Source organism: Pavona decussata, unplaced genomic scaffold, assembly GCF_977016875.1.
Source record: "Pavona decussata unplaced genomic scaffold, jaPavDecu1.1 SCAFFOLD_432, whole genome shotgun sequence".
Classification (NCBI taxonomy): domain Eukaryota; kingdom Metazoa; phylum Cnidaria; class Anthozoa; order Scleractinia; family Agariciidae; genus Pavona; species Pavona decussata.
The window spans coordinates 157930-175000 of record NW_028145789.1 but is presented as its reverse complement, the minus strand read 5'-3'; the positions used below and the strand labels follow the sequence as shown (position 1 = coordinate 175000).

At 38.6% G+C, this 17071-nt stretch overlaps 3 protein-coding genes across 3 annotated transcripts in view; 1 reads left to right on the top strand and 2 right to left on the bottom strand.

Moving 5' to 3' along the window:
- Positions 1–416, bottom strand: part of LOC146450699 (uncharacterized) — a 654-nt gene extending 238 nt beyond the window's left edge. The window contains exon 1 of the mRNA XM_085100095.1: positions 1–416. This exon is cut by the window's left edge and continues 238 nt beyond it. Within this exon, the coding sequence (XP_084956221.1) occupies positions 1–416 (416 nt within the window).
- Positions 417–3243: 2827 nt separating this feature from the next.
- On the bottom strand, positions 3244–9783 carry LOC146450698 (uncharacterized). Its single transcript, XM_085100088.1, has 4 exons — positions 9687–9783; positions 5189–5454; positions 4592–4745; positions 3244–4119 (listed from the first exon to the last, which is right to left on the bottom strand). The coding sequence occupies exons 1-4, from the start codon at positions 9754–9756 to the stop codon at positions 3707–3709; spliced, it is 903 nt and encodes a 300-aa protein (XP_084956214.1). The 5' UTR covers positions 9757–9783; the 3' UTR covers positions 3244–3706.
- Positions 9784–12530: 2747 nt separating this feature from the next.
- On the top strand, positions 12531–13661 carry LOC146450697 (uncharacterized). The gene has a single exon (XM_085100093.1). It carries the CDS (start codon positions 12560–12562, stop codon positions 13589–13591), a length of 1032 nt encoding a protein of 343 aa, XP_084956219.1. The 5' UTR covers positions 12531–12559; the 3' UTR covers positions 13592–13661.
- The last annotated feature ends 3410 nt before the right edge of the window (positions 13662–17071 follow it).

Genomic DNA, 17071 nt, shown 5'->3' with positions numbered 1-17071 from the left:
CCAAATATAATGGCTGCGTAGCAGGCTTGTAGTTGTGACATGGCAAATTCTGCCAACTTCACCACCTGGCTTATCCAATCCTCCACTTTGCTACCAACGTATTCTTCCAGATATTCTCTGGAGCCTAGGGCGGACCCCAGATGCTTTTGACCCTGCGTAGAGATGTTAATCGCAGTTCCTTCGAAAATTACTCGAGCACGCCCCACCTTTTCAGGTTTGGTAATAATCCAACATTTCTTAGCGTTTGGGTAGTATCCCAGATTAGGCCCGGCTTCAGTCAGTTCGTCCCACCATTGCTTTATCGCTTCCAAAGATCCGGGACCACTTGCGTCATCGGCATACCAGCATTGTTTCGCGTCACTGGAGATACCCAAGCGTGTAATCAAGGGTTGAAGTCCGATGGCGTAAATCGCCATCGCCAAGGGATCCCCTTGTGTTGTGCCTAATAATGTAATAATATCGCAAAGCCCCCCCCCCCCCCCCAAAAAAAAAAAATAAATAAATAAATAAATAAAATAAAATCCTGAGGCTCAAACTTGACGCATGCTTGGCATAATATTTATACTTGTTATGACTAAAATTTAGTATGGTGTCGAAAGAAATCAAGATACCCTAACCCTAAACCGAATACCAAACCTGAACCCTCTTTCTTCCGCGGCAATGTGGAGGTTTGGAGATTGCTTTGTTCAAGTTGTCGTCGTTCTGGGCATGCAATAACGCCGTTCAAATTCCCTACACATATAAGTAACTGATGTTGGAATAAGCGCTACCGTGTACAGTCCTTTAAGTGATTTTTAAGGTTGACACAAACAGGGACGCCTCTATTGCTGTAACATGTGTTGTGCCTAATAATGTAATAATATCGCAAAGCCCCCCTCCCCCCCCCCCCAAAAAAAAAAAAAAAAGAAATCCTGAGGCTCAAACTTGACGCATGCTTGGCATAATATTTATACTTGTTATGACTAAAATTTAGTATGCTGTCGAAAGAAATCAAGATACCCTAACCCTAAACCGAATACCAAACCTGAATCCCACCCTCTTTCTTCCGCGGCAATGTGAAGGTTTGGAGATTGCTTTGTTCAAGTTGTCGTCGTTCTGGGCATGCAATAACGCCGTTAAAATTCCCTACACATTTAAGTAACTGATGTTGGAAGAAGCGCTACCGTGTACAGTCCTTTAATTGATTTTTAAGGTTGACACAAACAGGGACGCCTCTATTGCTGTAACATATTTCAAAATCGATTGTGGTTTGTACACAGTCGAGGCCAAAATTCTGACAAGAACATAGAACAAAGAAGTTTGTCAAGCTTCATAACCATTTCACAATTATTCGCCGAAGGCGAAGTAAATATTGGTGAATCGTCTCGGGGAATATTCACCAATATTTACTGAGCCTAAGGCGAATAATTGTTTTAGTATAATTACTCAGGTGATTATAAGAGAAAAATAAGTACCGTCCGAAAAATGTCGATTTTGTTTGTTCGTTTCAAATCGTCACGCGTCAATGAACAGAGACGCGCAGTCTGCCGATCACATGCTCAATCGAAATCACATGCGCAATCGATAAACTGCACACGGCCTCGAGCAGAATGTCAGTATTCTTTAACTGCCGCTTCATCGAGACGAAGCACTGACTTCTGTGAATGAATGTTGTTTTTCTCCGACCCGTTTACCAAAATAGATGGAAATGAACCAGGCTGTTTGGTGTAAAACTCGAGCCGGGATCACAAGTGTTAGCGATAGCATTTAATTGTACAATTTCTTGTTGACATGATGGCTTCGCCGGCCGGTTAACGGACGTTTATAAATTGCCCTCGGAGATAAGCTGCTTCAGGTAGGAATTAAGTCATTTGTTGGCTTCACTAAACAAGTACACGGTTGTCGCAGATGAAAATATTTTGTTGTGAGGCGGTGACTTTAGATGGTAGTCGAGAGCCGCTGAACCGACAACAAACTAGTTTTCAGATTATAAAAACTGTTTTCTTTTCTCGTCACTGAAACGTAAGACTTACAGAGACATTTATTCATTTTGTTTACTTACATGCTTTCAAATTCTGTCTTAAACTCGTCAGTTTTGTTTGTGAAATCATTATGTTAATAAAGAAAATCTTGCTCGAATTTAACTTACTTGTTGTCTTCATTTTAAGTCAACGAGATCGACAACATGCAATTTACGAGGGTTTTTTATTGCAATTAGCAAAATTTTCATCTCTTGCCTTCGAAAAGTATCCCCTAGGACTTAGCTGCATCTTTAGTGCCTTTCGGAATTGCATTTTCTTTCGTCCTATTTACCTCTTTTTCAGAAACGTCAACAAATCGCTAAGCGGCAATTTTGAAAGTTAGTGCTCCCGCTATAATCACCTCGCGCGAGGTGATTATAGCAAGATATGACGCAATCCTCAACCAATCAGATCAACAGAATCTCTATAATCACCTGAGTAATTATACTAATTCCTCTTATTAACCATGCCCTACGCTAGCGATTATGTCATGTCTTACCAATCATCCCATAGGCACCACAGTACAATATCGATTAGGGATGTTTTAAAAATCGACGTACGGTCTCCGATAAAAGAACATTGAACCCACAGTTGGAGGGACCATACGAGAACTCTACTACCAGGTGAATTGCTGACAACAGTTAAAGAACTTCAACTTTTGTTGTTGTTGTTGTTGTTGTTGTTTTTTTTTTTTTTTTTTCCTTACCTTACTGGGGTGAACAGGGGACTTATAACATAGAGGGCAAAATTACTGAATGCTGATTGGTCGAAACAGAGGGCTTTTTTTCTTAATTTTCCTTTCACCGAGGGCAAAATTACTCATTCCTCATTGGTAGAGCGGCGAAAATACTTGCTTCTGATTGGCTAAGCACGATTTTTGGTTTCTTCATTTTGTGACGCGACAACAACGAATTCTTTCGGGTTTTTGGAGTTTTTCTTTTTAAGCCGCAGTGTTTGTGCCAAAAAAGTTGGAAATCAAGTGCTACAGCTACAAAGGAAATTCCTTAAGATGAAATTTCGTTTCTTTCAAGAAACAGCAAGAGGTTATTTGTGTCAAATGCTAAAAACTTGAGCGGATTTGTTTGGTCCAAAAACTGAAAACATTCATGGTGGCGACCAAGTGCTTTCACCTCGCTACAGCTTCTTTGTACGAATGATAACCAAACAATAACAGTGCTCTTTTGATACCAGGAAGGTGCAGATTTAATTAAGTGGACGAAATTACTCTACAAGTTCCTTCTTTGGACCATGGTTTGCTAATTTTATCGATCTATGCTCATACTATTTTCAAGCGATAAGGAGCTTCACAGTGCAGGTGAATTAAAATTATTCAGTTGATGCCTAACATTTGGTCGTCACTTTGCCCATGAATTAAACTTCTATTTTCTCTTAAATACATGTATATAACAATCAACTTTTCCCGTTTTATCTGTTTTGTAAGCTTAAAAACTGGTGAGTGTTTTTGCTCCGCACTCTAGCGAAGTGTTAAGAAAACATTGGCACTTGGCTTGCTTCATTCTATTTGAACCGGATTTTTCTGCAAATCGAGTAAATGTAAGTGTTAGTCACTGTAATCCGACTAGATTTACGAACCGTTACTCCAACTACTTACAACACTTCGTGAATCTTGCCCTAGCTCTTAACAACTTTTACAAATGTTAAGGCCCATAACCAAAGTCCTATTTGCTATTCAGGTTTAGAGCAAACTAGTTGTCTTGCATAGCCTTCTGACAAAGAGTACCAGCCCAAGATTTCTCGCAAGGTACGTCATTCCACACCCCGTGACCAGATTCAACGACTATGAGGGCGCAATTCTCTTTGCCCTTGTTGTTGTTTGGTTCTTTATCTCTCCATGAGTCATAGTTTCCCTTTATCGGAGTGCCATCAACCCAGTAGAACCTCGAGTCGGTTACATTCCGTCGAAGGCCGATCCACGCCCGTGTTTTACCCGGCGCCTTAAGCAAGTTGCTAACAAAAGTGTTTTCCTCGGATGAGTTGATAATTGGAAGGTTTGCACCCATACTGTGGCATTTTTGCCAGGCATCCCTCATTGTGGTGAATGTGGTACTCACAATGTAATAAAATGAGACTTTACTAGCGGCCCAGCCTGCCGGACAACCTGAAACAAGCAAAAAAACAAACAAATAAACAAAAAAAAATTGGATATGAAAACAATCGTTAAAATCCTTACACTCCTTAAGTAAAAAAGGAAATGTAGGAGTGTTTACTTCTTTGTCCGTTCAGTTCTTAGTCCTGAGAACTTGGTAAATGATAAACGGTCCTTAGAGAAGTACGTCTTTCCGGTCCGTAAACTACATCTCATTAAGGGGATTAAGGGTATTTTAGTGTCCTGATCAGATTCAGAGCGGTAAATGGCTTTGTTGCCCGTACAGTTCGTTCGGTCTATCTGTCAAAAAAGAGTTTACGGCCCGTAAATTGCATCTCACTAAGGAGACCTTTCACAGTCCCGATTGGGTTTGCTAAACTTCCATAAATTTAACTATGGTTTTAATAAATTTGTTTCTCGGAATAATGTTAAAGTACTTTTAATTATTAAACTAATTTAAGACTGTCAAACTTAACAGTCTTACCCTTTTCACAATGATGACCCTCAAATCCCGAGGGACAAACGCAACGATACCCTTTGTCTGTAAAACCTGACTGGCAAATTCCTTTGTTCTTGCATAGCTTCTTTCCACATGCGTTCTTCAAAAAATAAAGAGAAGTGAAGAAATAAATGCATAACTAAGTTGAGTTAGTAGCTTGTCAAGCAAGATAAAATGTTTTATGGAAGTAAAATGAAAAAAAAAAAAATTCAATAGTTTCTCCTGAGTTGATTCGAGGTACGGTATGCTGGTGGTCATCCTTTTCAGATCTTTTCAGATCTGGTACGTTAAAAAACCCGAAAATAGAGCCTCCAACAGATGCGGGAAATTGCTACTTTACAACGGGAAGCAATTTTCGCGCGCTTCCTTTTGGTTAGGCCGCTTTACTATCCCTAAGAACAATACGGACTGCTTGTGGTCCAAGTACCGGCCTTAGATTAAATTTCAAATGCTCATAACGGGGCTTTCTCTTATGTACTGCGACATGAAGAGATTTAATTTAAACTTTAAATAATCGTTTACTGAATCACGCAAAAAATGGAGTAAGATTTGATTTGGGGAGAAAGTTTATATTACCCTCACCTTTGCTCCTCTATAAAAGAAAGATGGATTATCTTTGAACTCGCTGTCGTGCTCCAAATGAGTGGAGTTATTCAGCTCGCATACGTGTTTTACTTTTCCATTTCCTGACTTCTTTCTAAAGTTAAAGCTGACGCAGTTGGGCTCCTGGTAACACATCAGCTCACAGAGATCCATGTCCAGGACGCTAATGACTTTTATCGTGTGATTCAACAGACGTTTGTTCGCAAAGAAGAAGGGAGCTGGAAACTCAATGGAGCGAATTTCGTCTAAAGGAATAGAAAGCAAAAACAATATACTTATAAATTTTGGATGTGTGGTGATAGTCAATAGTTGAGAAGCTTATATCTACAAATGAGTTTCCTCCCACTTTGGTGGCGAGGTCAAGAATGAGAGAGTAAAAACACGAAGGCTTGACTCGAAAGTTGGACTTAAGTCCTCAATGCTGCAGCTAGAGTCGTCTGTCTAGTACCTAAATTTTGTCACATTTCACCTTATCTAAAAGATCTTCACTGGTTACCCGTAGAGTTTCGGATCGAATTCAAAATATTACTACTTGTTTTCAAAGCGTTAAATGGTATCGCTCCACGTTATATCTGTGATGTCATCAGGGAAAAGGCATCAATCAGAAGCTCTTTGAGATCTAATGACCTCACTTTGTTAGAGGTGCCTCGAACCAAATGTAAGACTTTTGGTGATCGAGCATTCGCTTTTGCTGGTCCATCCAAGTGGAATAAGCTTCCTCTGGCAATTAGGACTGCCAAGAACTTAAACACTTTCAAGAAACACTTGAAGACATTTTGTTTAAAAAAGCATATGACATCTGATTAATCTCTACTTTGTTTATTTTATTTCTTACTTTTTGTTTGATTGATTTTTCTTAAATTTTATATTTTATTGATTTTGACTAAATTTTTCGTTTTTATATTGTAAGCGCTTTTGAATGTTATATAAAAAGCGCTATATAAATTGATTATTATTATTATTATTTTGAAAAAAAAAATAAAAATGAAACTTTAAACGTTGAATTTAACCTAGTCGATTAAGAATATATATGCGCCTACTATCGAAACAGGTAAAACAATTAAACAGCAAACAGAACCCATTTTGTAAATTATTTTCCGCTTTTTCTCTTCCTTCTTCGCTTTCTTCTTCTCTTCTTCAATGCACTTTTCATTAAAACATTCACGTGTGCTGTTCATGAGCTTTCTCCATTCAAGCCGGTTGTCTACAACTTTTCTCTGGTAATCAATAACGCCACATTTGAGAGCACTTTAGTTTAGGGCGACCAACAAGTAGCGTCGTATCTGCCAGTTCACTAAACAATAGTGTCTACAACAATGGTTGACGGGAAAAATAAAAAGAGATGGTGTAAAGGGAACTATATAGGCCCTGTGCTTCTCAAGGAGCGAGAAACAAGAGGTCAAGCATGCCAAGAGATTGTAAGGATACGTCTAAATGAGATTAACTTAAAGGGCGAAACATTTGAAGAATTAAGGTAAACCTAGAAGATCAAAGAATAAAGTTTGCATTAAACATCTTCAATGTTTCTAGTTTAAATTCGAGAAGACGAAAAGGCACGTCACTTTAAGGACCAGACCAGAATCTTGGATTTGGAGAATCTGTTTTATCATGCTCAAATAGTTTAATGCATGAATTACTGTCAATTTGTTTCAAATGTGATAAAAAAAACACTGTTGCTTAAACCTCCCTGGTTAGGCGATTTTATTCTGCTTAAGGGACAATCTGGAAAATTGATAACTGATATGTCATCTTGGGCTAAAACAGTGTTCTCGTTTTGCTAGCTACATGTAGGAAAAGAGGGTTTTTCGTAATTATTCTGCAGTTTGTAAAACATCAGACTTTTGAAGTTGGTTTGCAGAGAAAATTGAATATATGATCGAACGAACAAATGTTTATTACTGGCAGTCGACATGAACATTTTCCAAAAAACAAAATAATTGCCTTTGGTCAAAAACAACACTAGACAAGCACCCGTAAAGTGCATTAAGATAAAAATGAAATATAACACAGTTAATAGAACAGTTCCCTTATGGTATGAAATCCACAGGATTTTTTTTTTAATCGATGGGGTGTCAGTAAAACGCGGGCCGGGGTTGGGATCTCTTTTTTTTTATTCGACTAACAATTTATAATAATAATAATAATGATGATGATGATGATGATGATGATGATGATGATGATGATGATGATGATGATGATGACGATGATGATGATGATGATGATGATAATAATAATAATATATTCGGTATCACCAAAGGAGGAAACATGAATTATACACTGTCACGCGTGACATGAATTGACCGTAACAAAGTCAACAAACGAACTCGACCATGGAAGGCAGCAGCGGTGTTCATAGTACATTCATGCTTGTTACTTCAATGAAAAATACTCGTACCTTGTACGATTCGCCTCGTTTCGTTTCTTGGAAGAACAAAAGGTAGTCAATTCAAGGAACCAATGTCCGCGAGAAAACGGGACTGCATCGAGTGTTATTACTGATGACCTACCCAAGGTTTAGAGACTTAACTTTTTGATATGCTTTAATCGTTATTTGACCCACGAATGACCTGTGATGTTGAACATACGATGGTTAAATCCAAGGCTCTATCAAAACTTCCAAACCAGCTAAAAATACCAGGGAGTAGCGCAGGCCTTTAAAAACCAATTTAGCTATGAAAAAAACATACATGCACTAGTGCAAGCTAAAAGCGCGAGGGTGTCGCGTAGACTTGTCACTCTTGACTGAGATTCACGCATTCAAAAAGAAAAAAAAACCTTGTTTCAGGTAAAAAAAAAAAAATTGTCTTGTCGCTTTCGGCAATATCGAACTTGGCGCTGAACTAGAAACGAAATTTTTGCAGCTTCTATATTCGATTGTCTTGACTGAAATGTGACGCGGATCGTTTGCGGTGATGTCCCTGACAAATGAAGATAAATGAGCTCCACTGCATTACATTTCTTTTATGGGTTTCTATGCGAACTTCGAGATATAGCAATGATGAACTGCTGATACAAATCGGCCTTTGGGTTAAAGAAAAAGAAAAGAAATAAAAAGACACACAAAAAAAAAAATAATTAATTAATAAAAAAAGAGACTCCGACCCCGCGTTTTACTGACACTTATTGAACAGCCTAGCTACTATTCTCAATAGTGCAGATGCTCTGCACTTCAATTTCTGCTTCTATTTCGTCAAAAACACGCCGTGTATTCATAGACGCTCACTAATTGGCTTTCAAGGCTGAGTTTGAACTGTCTCTTGAATACGTTTCACCATTTAAGCCGTTTCAGTTTACATATTATCCACCTGTTATACGAGAAGGAGCCGTAATGTATTTCCATGCGTTGAAAAGAATACACACATCAAACCAAATGTGAAAAAATTATTATTTGGGCCTCCCCAAGGCACCTGTCGAGCTCGGCTAAAATCGGCTTGTATGTATATTTCGCTGAAAAATATTATTTTGAGAATTTTATGAAAATTGCTGCACTTAACATAGAACTGTTGTTATGTTGTGAGTCGATACAAGTTTGAAAACCAAACGCTTAAACAGACAGTTATATAACTTAATTTGATAGCAACGACACCATCATCGTCTGCAATAGCCTTCTCGTCATTTCTTAAAATCGAGCACTATTTCGACCCTAACGTTATGGGTAAATTTGGCGCGATCTCAACGCTAAGAACATGGGGGAAATTTTAAAACTGAAATAATGAAAAATAAGTCGCCTTGTTTCCATCTGAACTTGCTTTTTTTCTTCCCAACTTAGCCCAAATTTAGCCCAAAAAGATATTGGGTCGAAACACAAAAGTTCGATGTCATTTATCAATAGTGATGAATTTTGCAATTTATTTGGGAAAACTTACCGAGTTATCATAACGTCGATTTGACCCGGAATTCCTGCATTGTCTTGAAACACTTAGTACCGAGACCATGGATGGCATTTTGTAGTAGCACGAATAGCGAGCGATTTCATGACGACTACGTACAAAAACCCACAGAGACACTCGGTTATCTCTACCTTCAAGTGTGCTAAAATCTTCTTTTGAAAACAGCTCTTTGATGGGATAGTTTCGATTATCTTTCCTCAACGACCCGGCCGTAAACGGTAAATTCTTCAGCTCTAAAGTTTGAAGATGCTTATTCTCCTTGGGGATCTTCATACACATATTCAATCATTCTGTCTAAGGATTTGGTCTTCAATCAAGACAATGAACGAAAACAAGTTACCTTCCTAAACACTTTCCGAACTGAATAAGAAGAAGGCGACACAGAAAACGATGAAAATTGAACTTTCGCTTTGGTCCGGATCAAAGGTTTTTTCCTTGAAAAAATGTCTTGGTGGTAAGAATTTGCCTTGAATATCTTAACATCGAAAGCTGATAAAGAGCAGCTTGAAAAGTTAATCAGAATACAAACTAAAATGCTAAAACATAAAATCAATATAAAAAAATTTATCCCCCAAAATAGCTCTTACCATGTGAGCGAACTGGAGTTGATATTGCACAAGCCATCGACATAACAACCAAGAATAGAAAACAATCCATTCCTCCTTTGAAGTTGCCTCACATTGAAAAAAAGCCCAAAAAATGTAACGGAACACGAAATTTCGATGTCACTTGTTATGGTGACTTATTATAACGCAAGAAATGTTCTTTATTGTTAATGCTGCAATTAAACCAGCAGTGGCTAGCAAAGTGACGTTTTTGATGACAGCGTCACCAACATGTTTAATTGTCACATCTAAGCCAATGACGGGTAAGCAAATGCTTTGTGACTTCGCTCATCTCATTATCTTTATTTGCTCACATTAAACATAAAACCCCAGTCTAGCTATATATTAATTTTAATAAGGCACAATATGTATTTTTTATAACGCAAGGTTATTCCTGTGAGTCTAACGAGCACTGTGCTCCTAATTTTCTGTTCTAGTGAAAATTGTCGTAAATTTTAGACACGTTAAGTTAAAGCTGTCATGAAAACAACACTTATGAAATGAAGTGATGTTTAGTTTAAGACCGGTCTGATAAACATACTACGTAGTTGTTAGAAGTGAGTTAATTGTGTGCATATATAACTTAGACATGACTGTCGCGTGAGCTATATTTGCCTGAGTGACACACTTTACATGAAGAATTGAGACTTCCTGTTTACTTTTGTCGTTGCACGCAGTTTCCAGTGAAAAGCAAAGTACTCATTTTGGGTAAGAAGCCTCAATTATTCGCACTTTACACTTTTTACCTTCGACGGCAATCCAATCTGATCAAATCCGATCCAATCCGATCCGATTCGATCCAATCCAATCCAATTCAATCCGATCCGATGCAATCTAATCCAATGCAATTTAATCCAATTCTATTATTATAACCAAGGCCTCATTTCATTTATTGGTGCGTTTCACTGTTTATTTCTGTGACGATCCAAGGAAAACGACTGCTTTAGAGTCCACATAGGATTACTTGTTTTCAAGGAGATACTCAATGACATGACTTTTAATTTATCATTGAGTAATTATTTTGAATGATTATATCAAGAACTAGATCGCACTTTTGTAAATTTCTAACTTATGCACCTTTTTGGCTCTTCAGTAGCCTCTGGATTTGTTTAAATTGACAACATAAAATGTTACACCATAATAAACTACATAGCATAACTATATATCCTAATATACAGCATTGAGTTACCCTCATTCTAGATCACCCGATATGTAACAGTAAGCCATTTACAATGATGCTAGAAAATCGAGTAACAGTAGGAAACCGCAAGGATAAAAAAGGTCTTCTTTAGTTTCTTTTCAACCAAAAAAAGCATTGCTTTCTTCTACTTCAGAGAAAAAGGTAAATACTACTCGAAGCTTCTTTTATTTTATACTTATTCTTTTAGGCATGTATACTATAATGCAACAGGCGACCTGGGGTTGGGTATGATTACTATTCAAACAAAGTAACGAGAGGATTATAGTTTTTGGAGTTCCTCCCATTATACCAAATCGAAAAAATGGGTTTTGTTAAGTGGACAACCATCGCAATTACACGGTTCTCACCTAAGGCAGTTGCAAAGCGTCAGGTACGCAATATGGATCGTGTTTTCGCAGGTTTGCCTTTCCAGCGCAGTCCGCAGAAACGCGGTGGAAGAACACTACCGCAAAAGACAAAGAAGTAAAGCGATGCCTATAATGACCACAGCTGTATTCGCTTTCCTATACTGTAAGTGGGGCGGGGGTAACGATAATGAAGTAAGGTGATTCCCTGAGTCTGCAGAACACATTCACACAGTGGATGGATAAATGTGAAGTAAACAGTCACGCAGTGGATACATTTGGCTACCAACAGGCTCCACGTTGTCGATGTATTATAATTAAGTACCCGGCCAGGCACTAGATGGATAAATAGAGGATATCACATGGCCGCGCGGAGATACGAAATTTCTCTTCTCATGTTGAAAAATATTTCACGAATGAGCGCAGCGAACGAGTGAAATATTTTTCAACATGAGAAGAGAAATTTCGTATCTCCAAGTGACCATGTAATTTTCTTTTTATTATATAAAATCCTCACAATACAGCAAAAAGGCCACAAATAAAATCTACATAAATAGAAAACCGATAAACAGGTAGGTTCCTGGTATAAACTAATGGCATATTAAATATGCTTAGAAATTTGGCTTACAGTAACAAGTAAATCTGAACATACCGACCTAGCTTTCATCGCTGCTTTCAACTAGCCTCACACAACTCGACGTCGTACGACGTTTTCCTCCTTGTATTCGGATTTTCTTGTTCTTCTACGAATTCGATCAGTTTCTTATCTGTGATATCGGCAAATCTGCTTGAACTTGTCTCCATTTTAGAATAAGCTTAACTTCGACTCGCGAAAAGACCAACTCAAAAACTCCCAAAAGACCAAACGACAGCTAAACGGCGGAAACCTTTCGGAAAACAACAAGTGCTTGACAGCGCGCGAAAATACTGCGAGCTGATTGGTCAAATATGATATCACACATGTGTGGATAAAAATGATATCGTCACTGGCGGGATAGCGTTTTTATTGATTTGCTACCACTCGGTATACCACTAAATTTTATATAATAATATAAAATAATAATAATAATAATAATAATAATAATAATAATAATAATAATAATAATAATAATAATAATAATAATAATAATAATAATAATAATAATAATAATAATAATAGAAAGATCATCTGTGAAAACGGTGGGAAACATTCCTTAAGCTCGACGGCGATAATGTATTTGGCAAGAGAGAAAGGAGCGCGTGGCTTGCGCTCGGTTGAGCGCGAATACAAGTTGACCAAGATCAAGGCAGCAATAAAGCTCTGTCAGAACATGAATCCCTCTATGAGGGCAGTGGAACAGTTCGAAGAGAGGGCGGTAGAGAAGGGACACACTTCACTGATGAAGGAAGCGCATAAGTTTGCCGAGGAACTGGGCATGAGCCTGTCTTTGGAGTACCCTCAACCGTCGTGCCGGTCTGTGAGCGATCCTGAGACGGAGATTCAGGGGCCAAAGGTCAAAGAACATCTCAAGAAGGCAGATATGGAGAAGCTGAATGAGAAGATCAAAGAGGAGAAGTGGCATGGACGGTTTTTGCAGGCTAGGTGGCAGGATAGCGAGCTAAATCAGAGTGGATGTTTTGCTTGGCTGCGTGAGTGGACCTGTGCTCCTACCCAAACCATCGCTGGGGTAATGGAGTTGTACAAGCAGCTTACGCCTACTAAAGTGTACACAGTCCACAAAACAGGTGTAGAACAGGGCGACGTCACGTGTAGACTGTGTGGGAAATCGCCTGAGACGCTAGAGCATGTGCTAACGGGTTGCTCTGCCCTGGCCCAGTCTAAGTGCCTAGAAAGACACAACGCAGCACTGAAAGTCCTCTTTTTCGAGATGACGAGGGATCTGAGGCTAATTGATTCAGTCCCTCCCTGGTACTTGTGTGCAGTGCCCAAACCAGTCTATGAGTCATCTGAGGCATTAGCGTTTTGGGATGTTCCAGTTTATGCTGAACATACCATCGTCAAGGCTAACAGAGTGGACGCTCGATTTGTGGACCACAAGAATAAGAAGGTGTGGGCTGTGGAGATGTCCTGTCCGTGGATGGAGCATCGGGAAAAGAAGTCCGAGGAGAAGACGGTCAAGTACGGGCCACTGCGATTCGAGCTGAAGAAGCGGTACCCTGGCTATGACGTTGAACAATGTAACATCATCATTGACGTGCTTGGGGGATGGTCAAGGGATGTAGACCTGACGATGAGGAAGCTCTTTGGCAGCAGGGGTTGTGACATATTGAGAAGGATGCAGAAGGCTACCATTTCGGGTTCTCTCAACATAGTTAGAACATTCAAAGCTACCGTCAATTGACTTTCCTTTAAGGAATAGCGTAGAAGCTCCATATCGTTTTTGTGTCGGAGAACTTTTATATTTTATGAGATTTTCATATTTTATCGCTATTTTTTTTTTTAATTTTTAACGCAGCAGTTTTCTTTTCATAGTTCCTTAACATCGCATAGGTTACGATGCGCGCCCTATGTGGTTCTATTTTAGCATGCATACGTTTTTTAACTGCACATAATAATAATAATAATAATAATAATAATAATAATAATAATAATAATAATAATAATAATAATAATAATAAAGTAATGATAATAATAAAGTAATCAGTATTGAAAATTACACAAGCACAAACCAAAATCCTAAGGCTCAAACTTGGCTCATGGTTGGCCTATACTTTATTCTTGTTCTTCACTTAAATTCAGTTTGGTGTCGAAAGAAATGAAGATACACTAATCTCAAACAAAATACTAAACGCGAACTTCTACATCCACATCTATCAAGAAATGACACGCCCTCTGTGCGAGGATTATGTGCCTGGACAGCGGCAAAACATAGGTTAAACATGACATACGTTAGGTCTGGTTTCTACCGTCTTTGATTAAATTATTAGTGGAGAAACACAAATACAAAGAATGTATCAGACATCCTGAACATGGACATCGCGAAATTTTAACCACAAATTCCATAAAAAAGGAACAAAAAGTAAAAAAAGGAGCGCTCGAAAACAGAGGACGTGAAAACTAACTATAATTTAAGTTATTAACAACAAAGAGTTCGATGAACACGCAAAAAAATACCCACCTGATAGATATTCATTCCGGAGTTTCTCTCGTGTGAACAGGAACGACACCCGCGTTGGATGGCCAAGGACACGATGGGATCGCGGACCGCCGCAGCAGTTGTTTCAACGATATTTATCAATCGCGCAACTGCGGTCCACGATGCAAGAACCGAGAGCTTTCTCGCAGTCTAAAGAACTGTACGCCTTCAGAATAAGTGCCACTTTACTGTAGTATCATGCTATAAACCGACAACAGTTCAAGACCTCCGGATCCAACTTTTCTTCTTTTGGACCTTAATGGGGTGAATAAGGGACTAGCAATTACTAAGGATGCTAACCTCAATGGACCGTGACGTCCTTTTATTAATGGTTGCTGAGGCCCAAGGTTGTTTATTTCCTTTTTATTTTTTCTTTGTTCCTTTTTATTTTTTTTTTTTTTTTGAAGCTGTGCTTAAAATCTTACCTAAGACTGTGGCGAATCAATTTAGTCTTAAAATCATTCAAGGAATTCGCAGTCACATGGCGTAATTCTATGGGTAAACCGTTCTTCAAGAAGCTCCACTGTATGACAAAAACTTCACTATAACCAGTGCGTGGTTGTTAAAGACTTAGTGTATTTTTAGATAGGCTTACGGAAGTAGTTCTCATTGATCTTGGTTAGTAGTATTCACAGAGACACACCGATACCTAAATCCTCCGACGAGTTTTCAAGACCTCGCTCAGTAGTAGAGTATAAAGATCAGTGATAGGGCGGCCATCGTTTGGATCCTGTTAGGAAAACTCGGATTTCTTTTTCGCCTGAGCCACTGACTGTGAAAAGATAACTTTCAAAGGGACGAAATAGCCTTCTGAGGCCTTTGGAGGGATTCCGTCCCCCTCCTCCATAACTTTGCAAATACATAAGCTTTGACTGAATGAAGGTTGGAGGAGAGATAATGGGTCAGTTATTAAAAGATGGTTTAGACAGTGTGTAACAAAACTTCGTTCTAAGCCATTTTCAATTTTGCCAACAATCATATCATCATACATTGGCTGCTGCTGACGGTAGCAAGAAAACTAGAAAACGATTTATCTACTTAAAATAAAACACTTTTAAACAGATTTGGAGGCCCACTGATTGCCTTAAGCCACGGCCTAAGTTATATCTTGTTTAAATAACTGGCCTAATGTGTCAAAAGATACTTTCTTTGAGGCCTACAATGAGAAGGATATGATTATATTCAAATCATTACCTAAGGACTTGCTAAATAATTACACCTGTTTGTCGCGTTTCTTTCGACTTGTTTCTTTTTTTTAACTTTAAGTTATTATCCTATAAATTAAGGATTCTTCTTCTTCTTTTAGTATTAGATAGTTATTGTGAAATACTTTAAATCTGTATTATCTTGTAAAGCTTAATTTCGTAGCTGTTTCTATTTATGATTTCTTGATTTCAACTTGAAAAATCAGTGTACTTATAAATTACGGGTTCTTCTTTTAGTATTAGAATTTTTGTGAAATGCTTCAAATTTAATTTGTATTACTATGTAAAACTTAGTGTCTTAGTATATTACTGCCCTTGTCATTTTATTATATTTCGTCTTGGTGCGCCTTGACTAGCTGTAACCTGAATCAGTCCCACAGCTGCTTGATTAGAAGCCACTGGATGTCTAAAGGTACTTTTCGCAAAGAATGGTGGGGCTAATCGGAACCCAACCTCCCGTTAATGTACATGGTACGTCATACCAATTTCCTAGATTTCCGTTAAGGCGGCCGCAACCCTCGTTGCCTCCATAGTTGTTAGGTTCACCTGGTGACCAGTTGTCGTAGTGCCCCTTCAGTGGGGTGTCATCAACCCAATACCACTTTGAGTCATCAGCATTTCTCTTCAGCCCAATCCATGCTTTCCCCCTTGTGACCGTTTTCTGTTTAATAACCAGTTTATAAACGAAGTCGTTTTCTTCGCCTGAGTTAATTACAACGAGGTCTCCTCCCAGACCCTGACAAACTGCTCGAGCATCGCTCCATTTTGGGGTTGGCGTATCGTCCACGTAATAACATGACACTCCAAATAATTCCCAGTCGGATGGACAACCTACTTAGCGAAATAGAATAGATTAATATTATTTTCTCCTCTTCTCGTCTGGGTGTAACTACAAATTCATGACTTTCGTTCTATAGCTATCTCTGTGAGCTGATTTGTTACCAGACGATGTGTTAAGAACCCAGAAACACAGATGTAAGCTAAATAACTCCACTCATTTAGACAACGACAGTGACTTCAAGGATGTTCTATCTTACTTCGACCGAGGAGCAAAGGTGAGGGTAACAGAAAATTTGACCATGATTTCACCTACAATCTTGGACAGATCAAATGAAAAATTAAGAACCCTTCCCCGCCCCCTCCACCATTTCAATAATGGAAAAGGGCGCATTTTTCTTTTGCACGCAAATTCATCATTGATTTTTCTGAGGGTGAGGGGGCGGGGGGGGGGGGGGGTAGGGAAGAAGGGTTTAATTTTTTTATTTTAATCTGTACAAGATTGCAGCTAGAAAGCCAAAGTTCTGATAAAGAAGATTTAAGTAAACAATTGTAAACAAATGTCTGTTTTCTCAACAGAGTTAATAATATAGTTTGTTACCGTAAACAGATTCAAGCGATGACGTTTCGAACGTTTCGATCTCATCATGGACAAGGAGAATAACTTACCCATTTTAACGTCACATTTTTCGCCACTCCAGGG

Bases quoted from the DNA above. Each gene is read 5' to 3' on its own strand.
- LOC146450698 (XM_085100088.1), bottom strand. From the start codon at position 9,756: ATGGATTGTTTTCTATTCTTGGTTGTTATGTCGATGGCTTGTGCAATA. The intron at 4,746-5,188 runs GTGAGGGTAATA...AACTCAACTTAG, and splicing joins TCTTTTATAGAGGAGCAAAG to TTATGCATTTATTTCTTCAC. The intron at 4,120-4,591 runs GTAAGACTGTTA...TGCTTGTTTCAG, and splicing joins GGGTCATCATTGTGAAAAGG to GTTGTCCGGCAGGCTGGGCC.
- LOC146450697 (XM_085100093.1), top strand. From the start codon at position 12,560: ATGAATCCCTCTATGAGGGCAGTGGAACAGTTCGAAGAGAGGGCGGTA.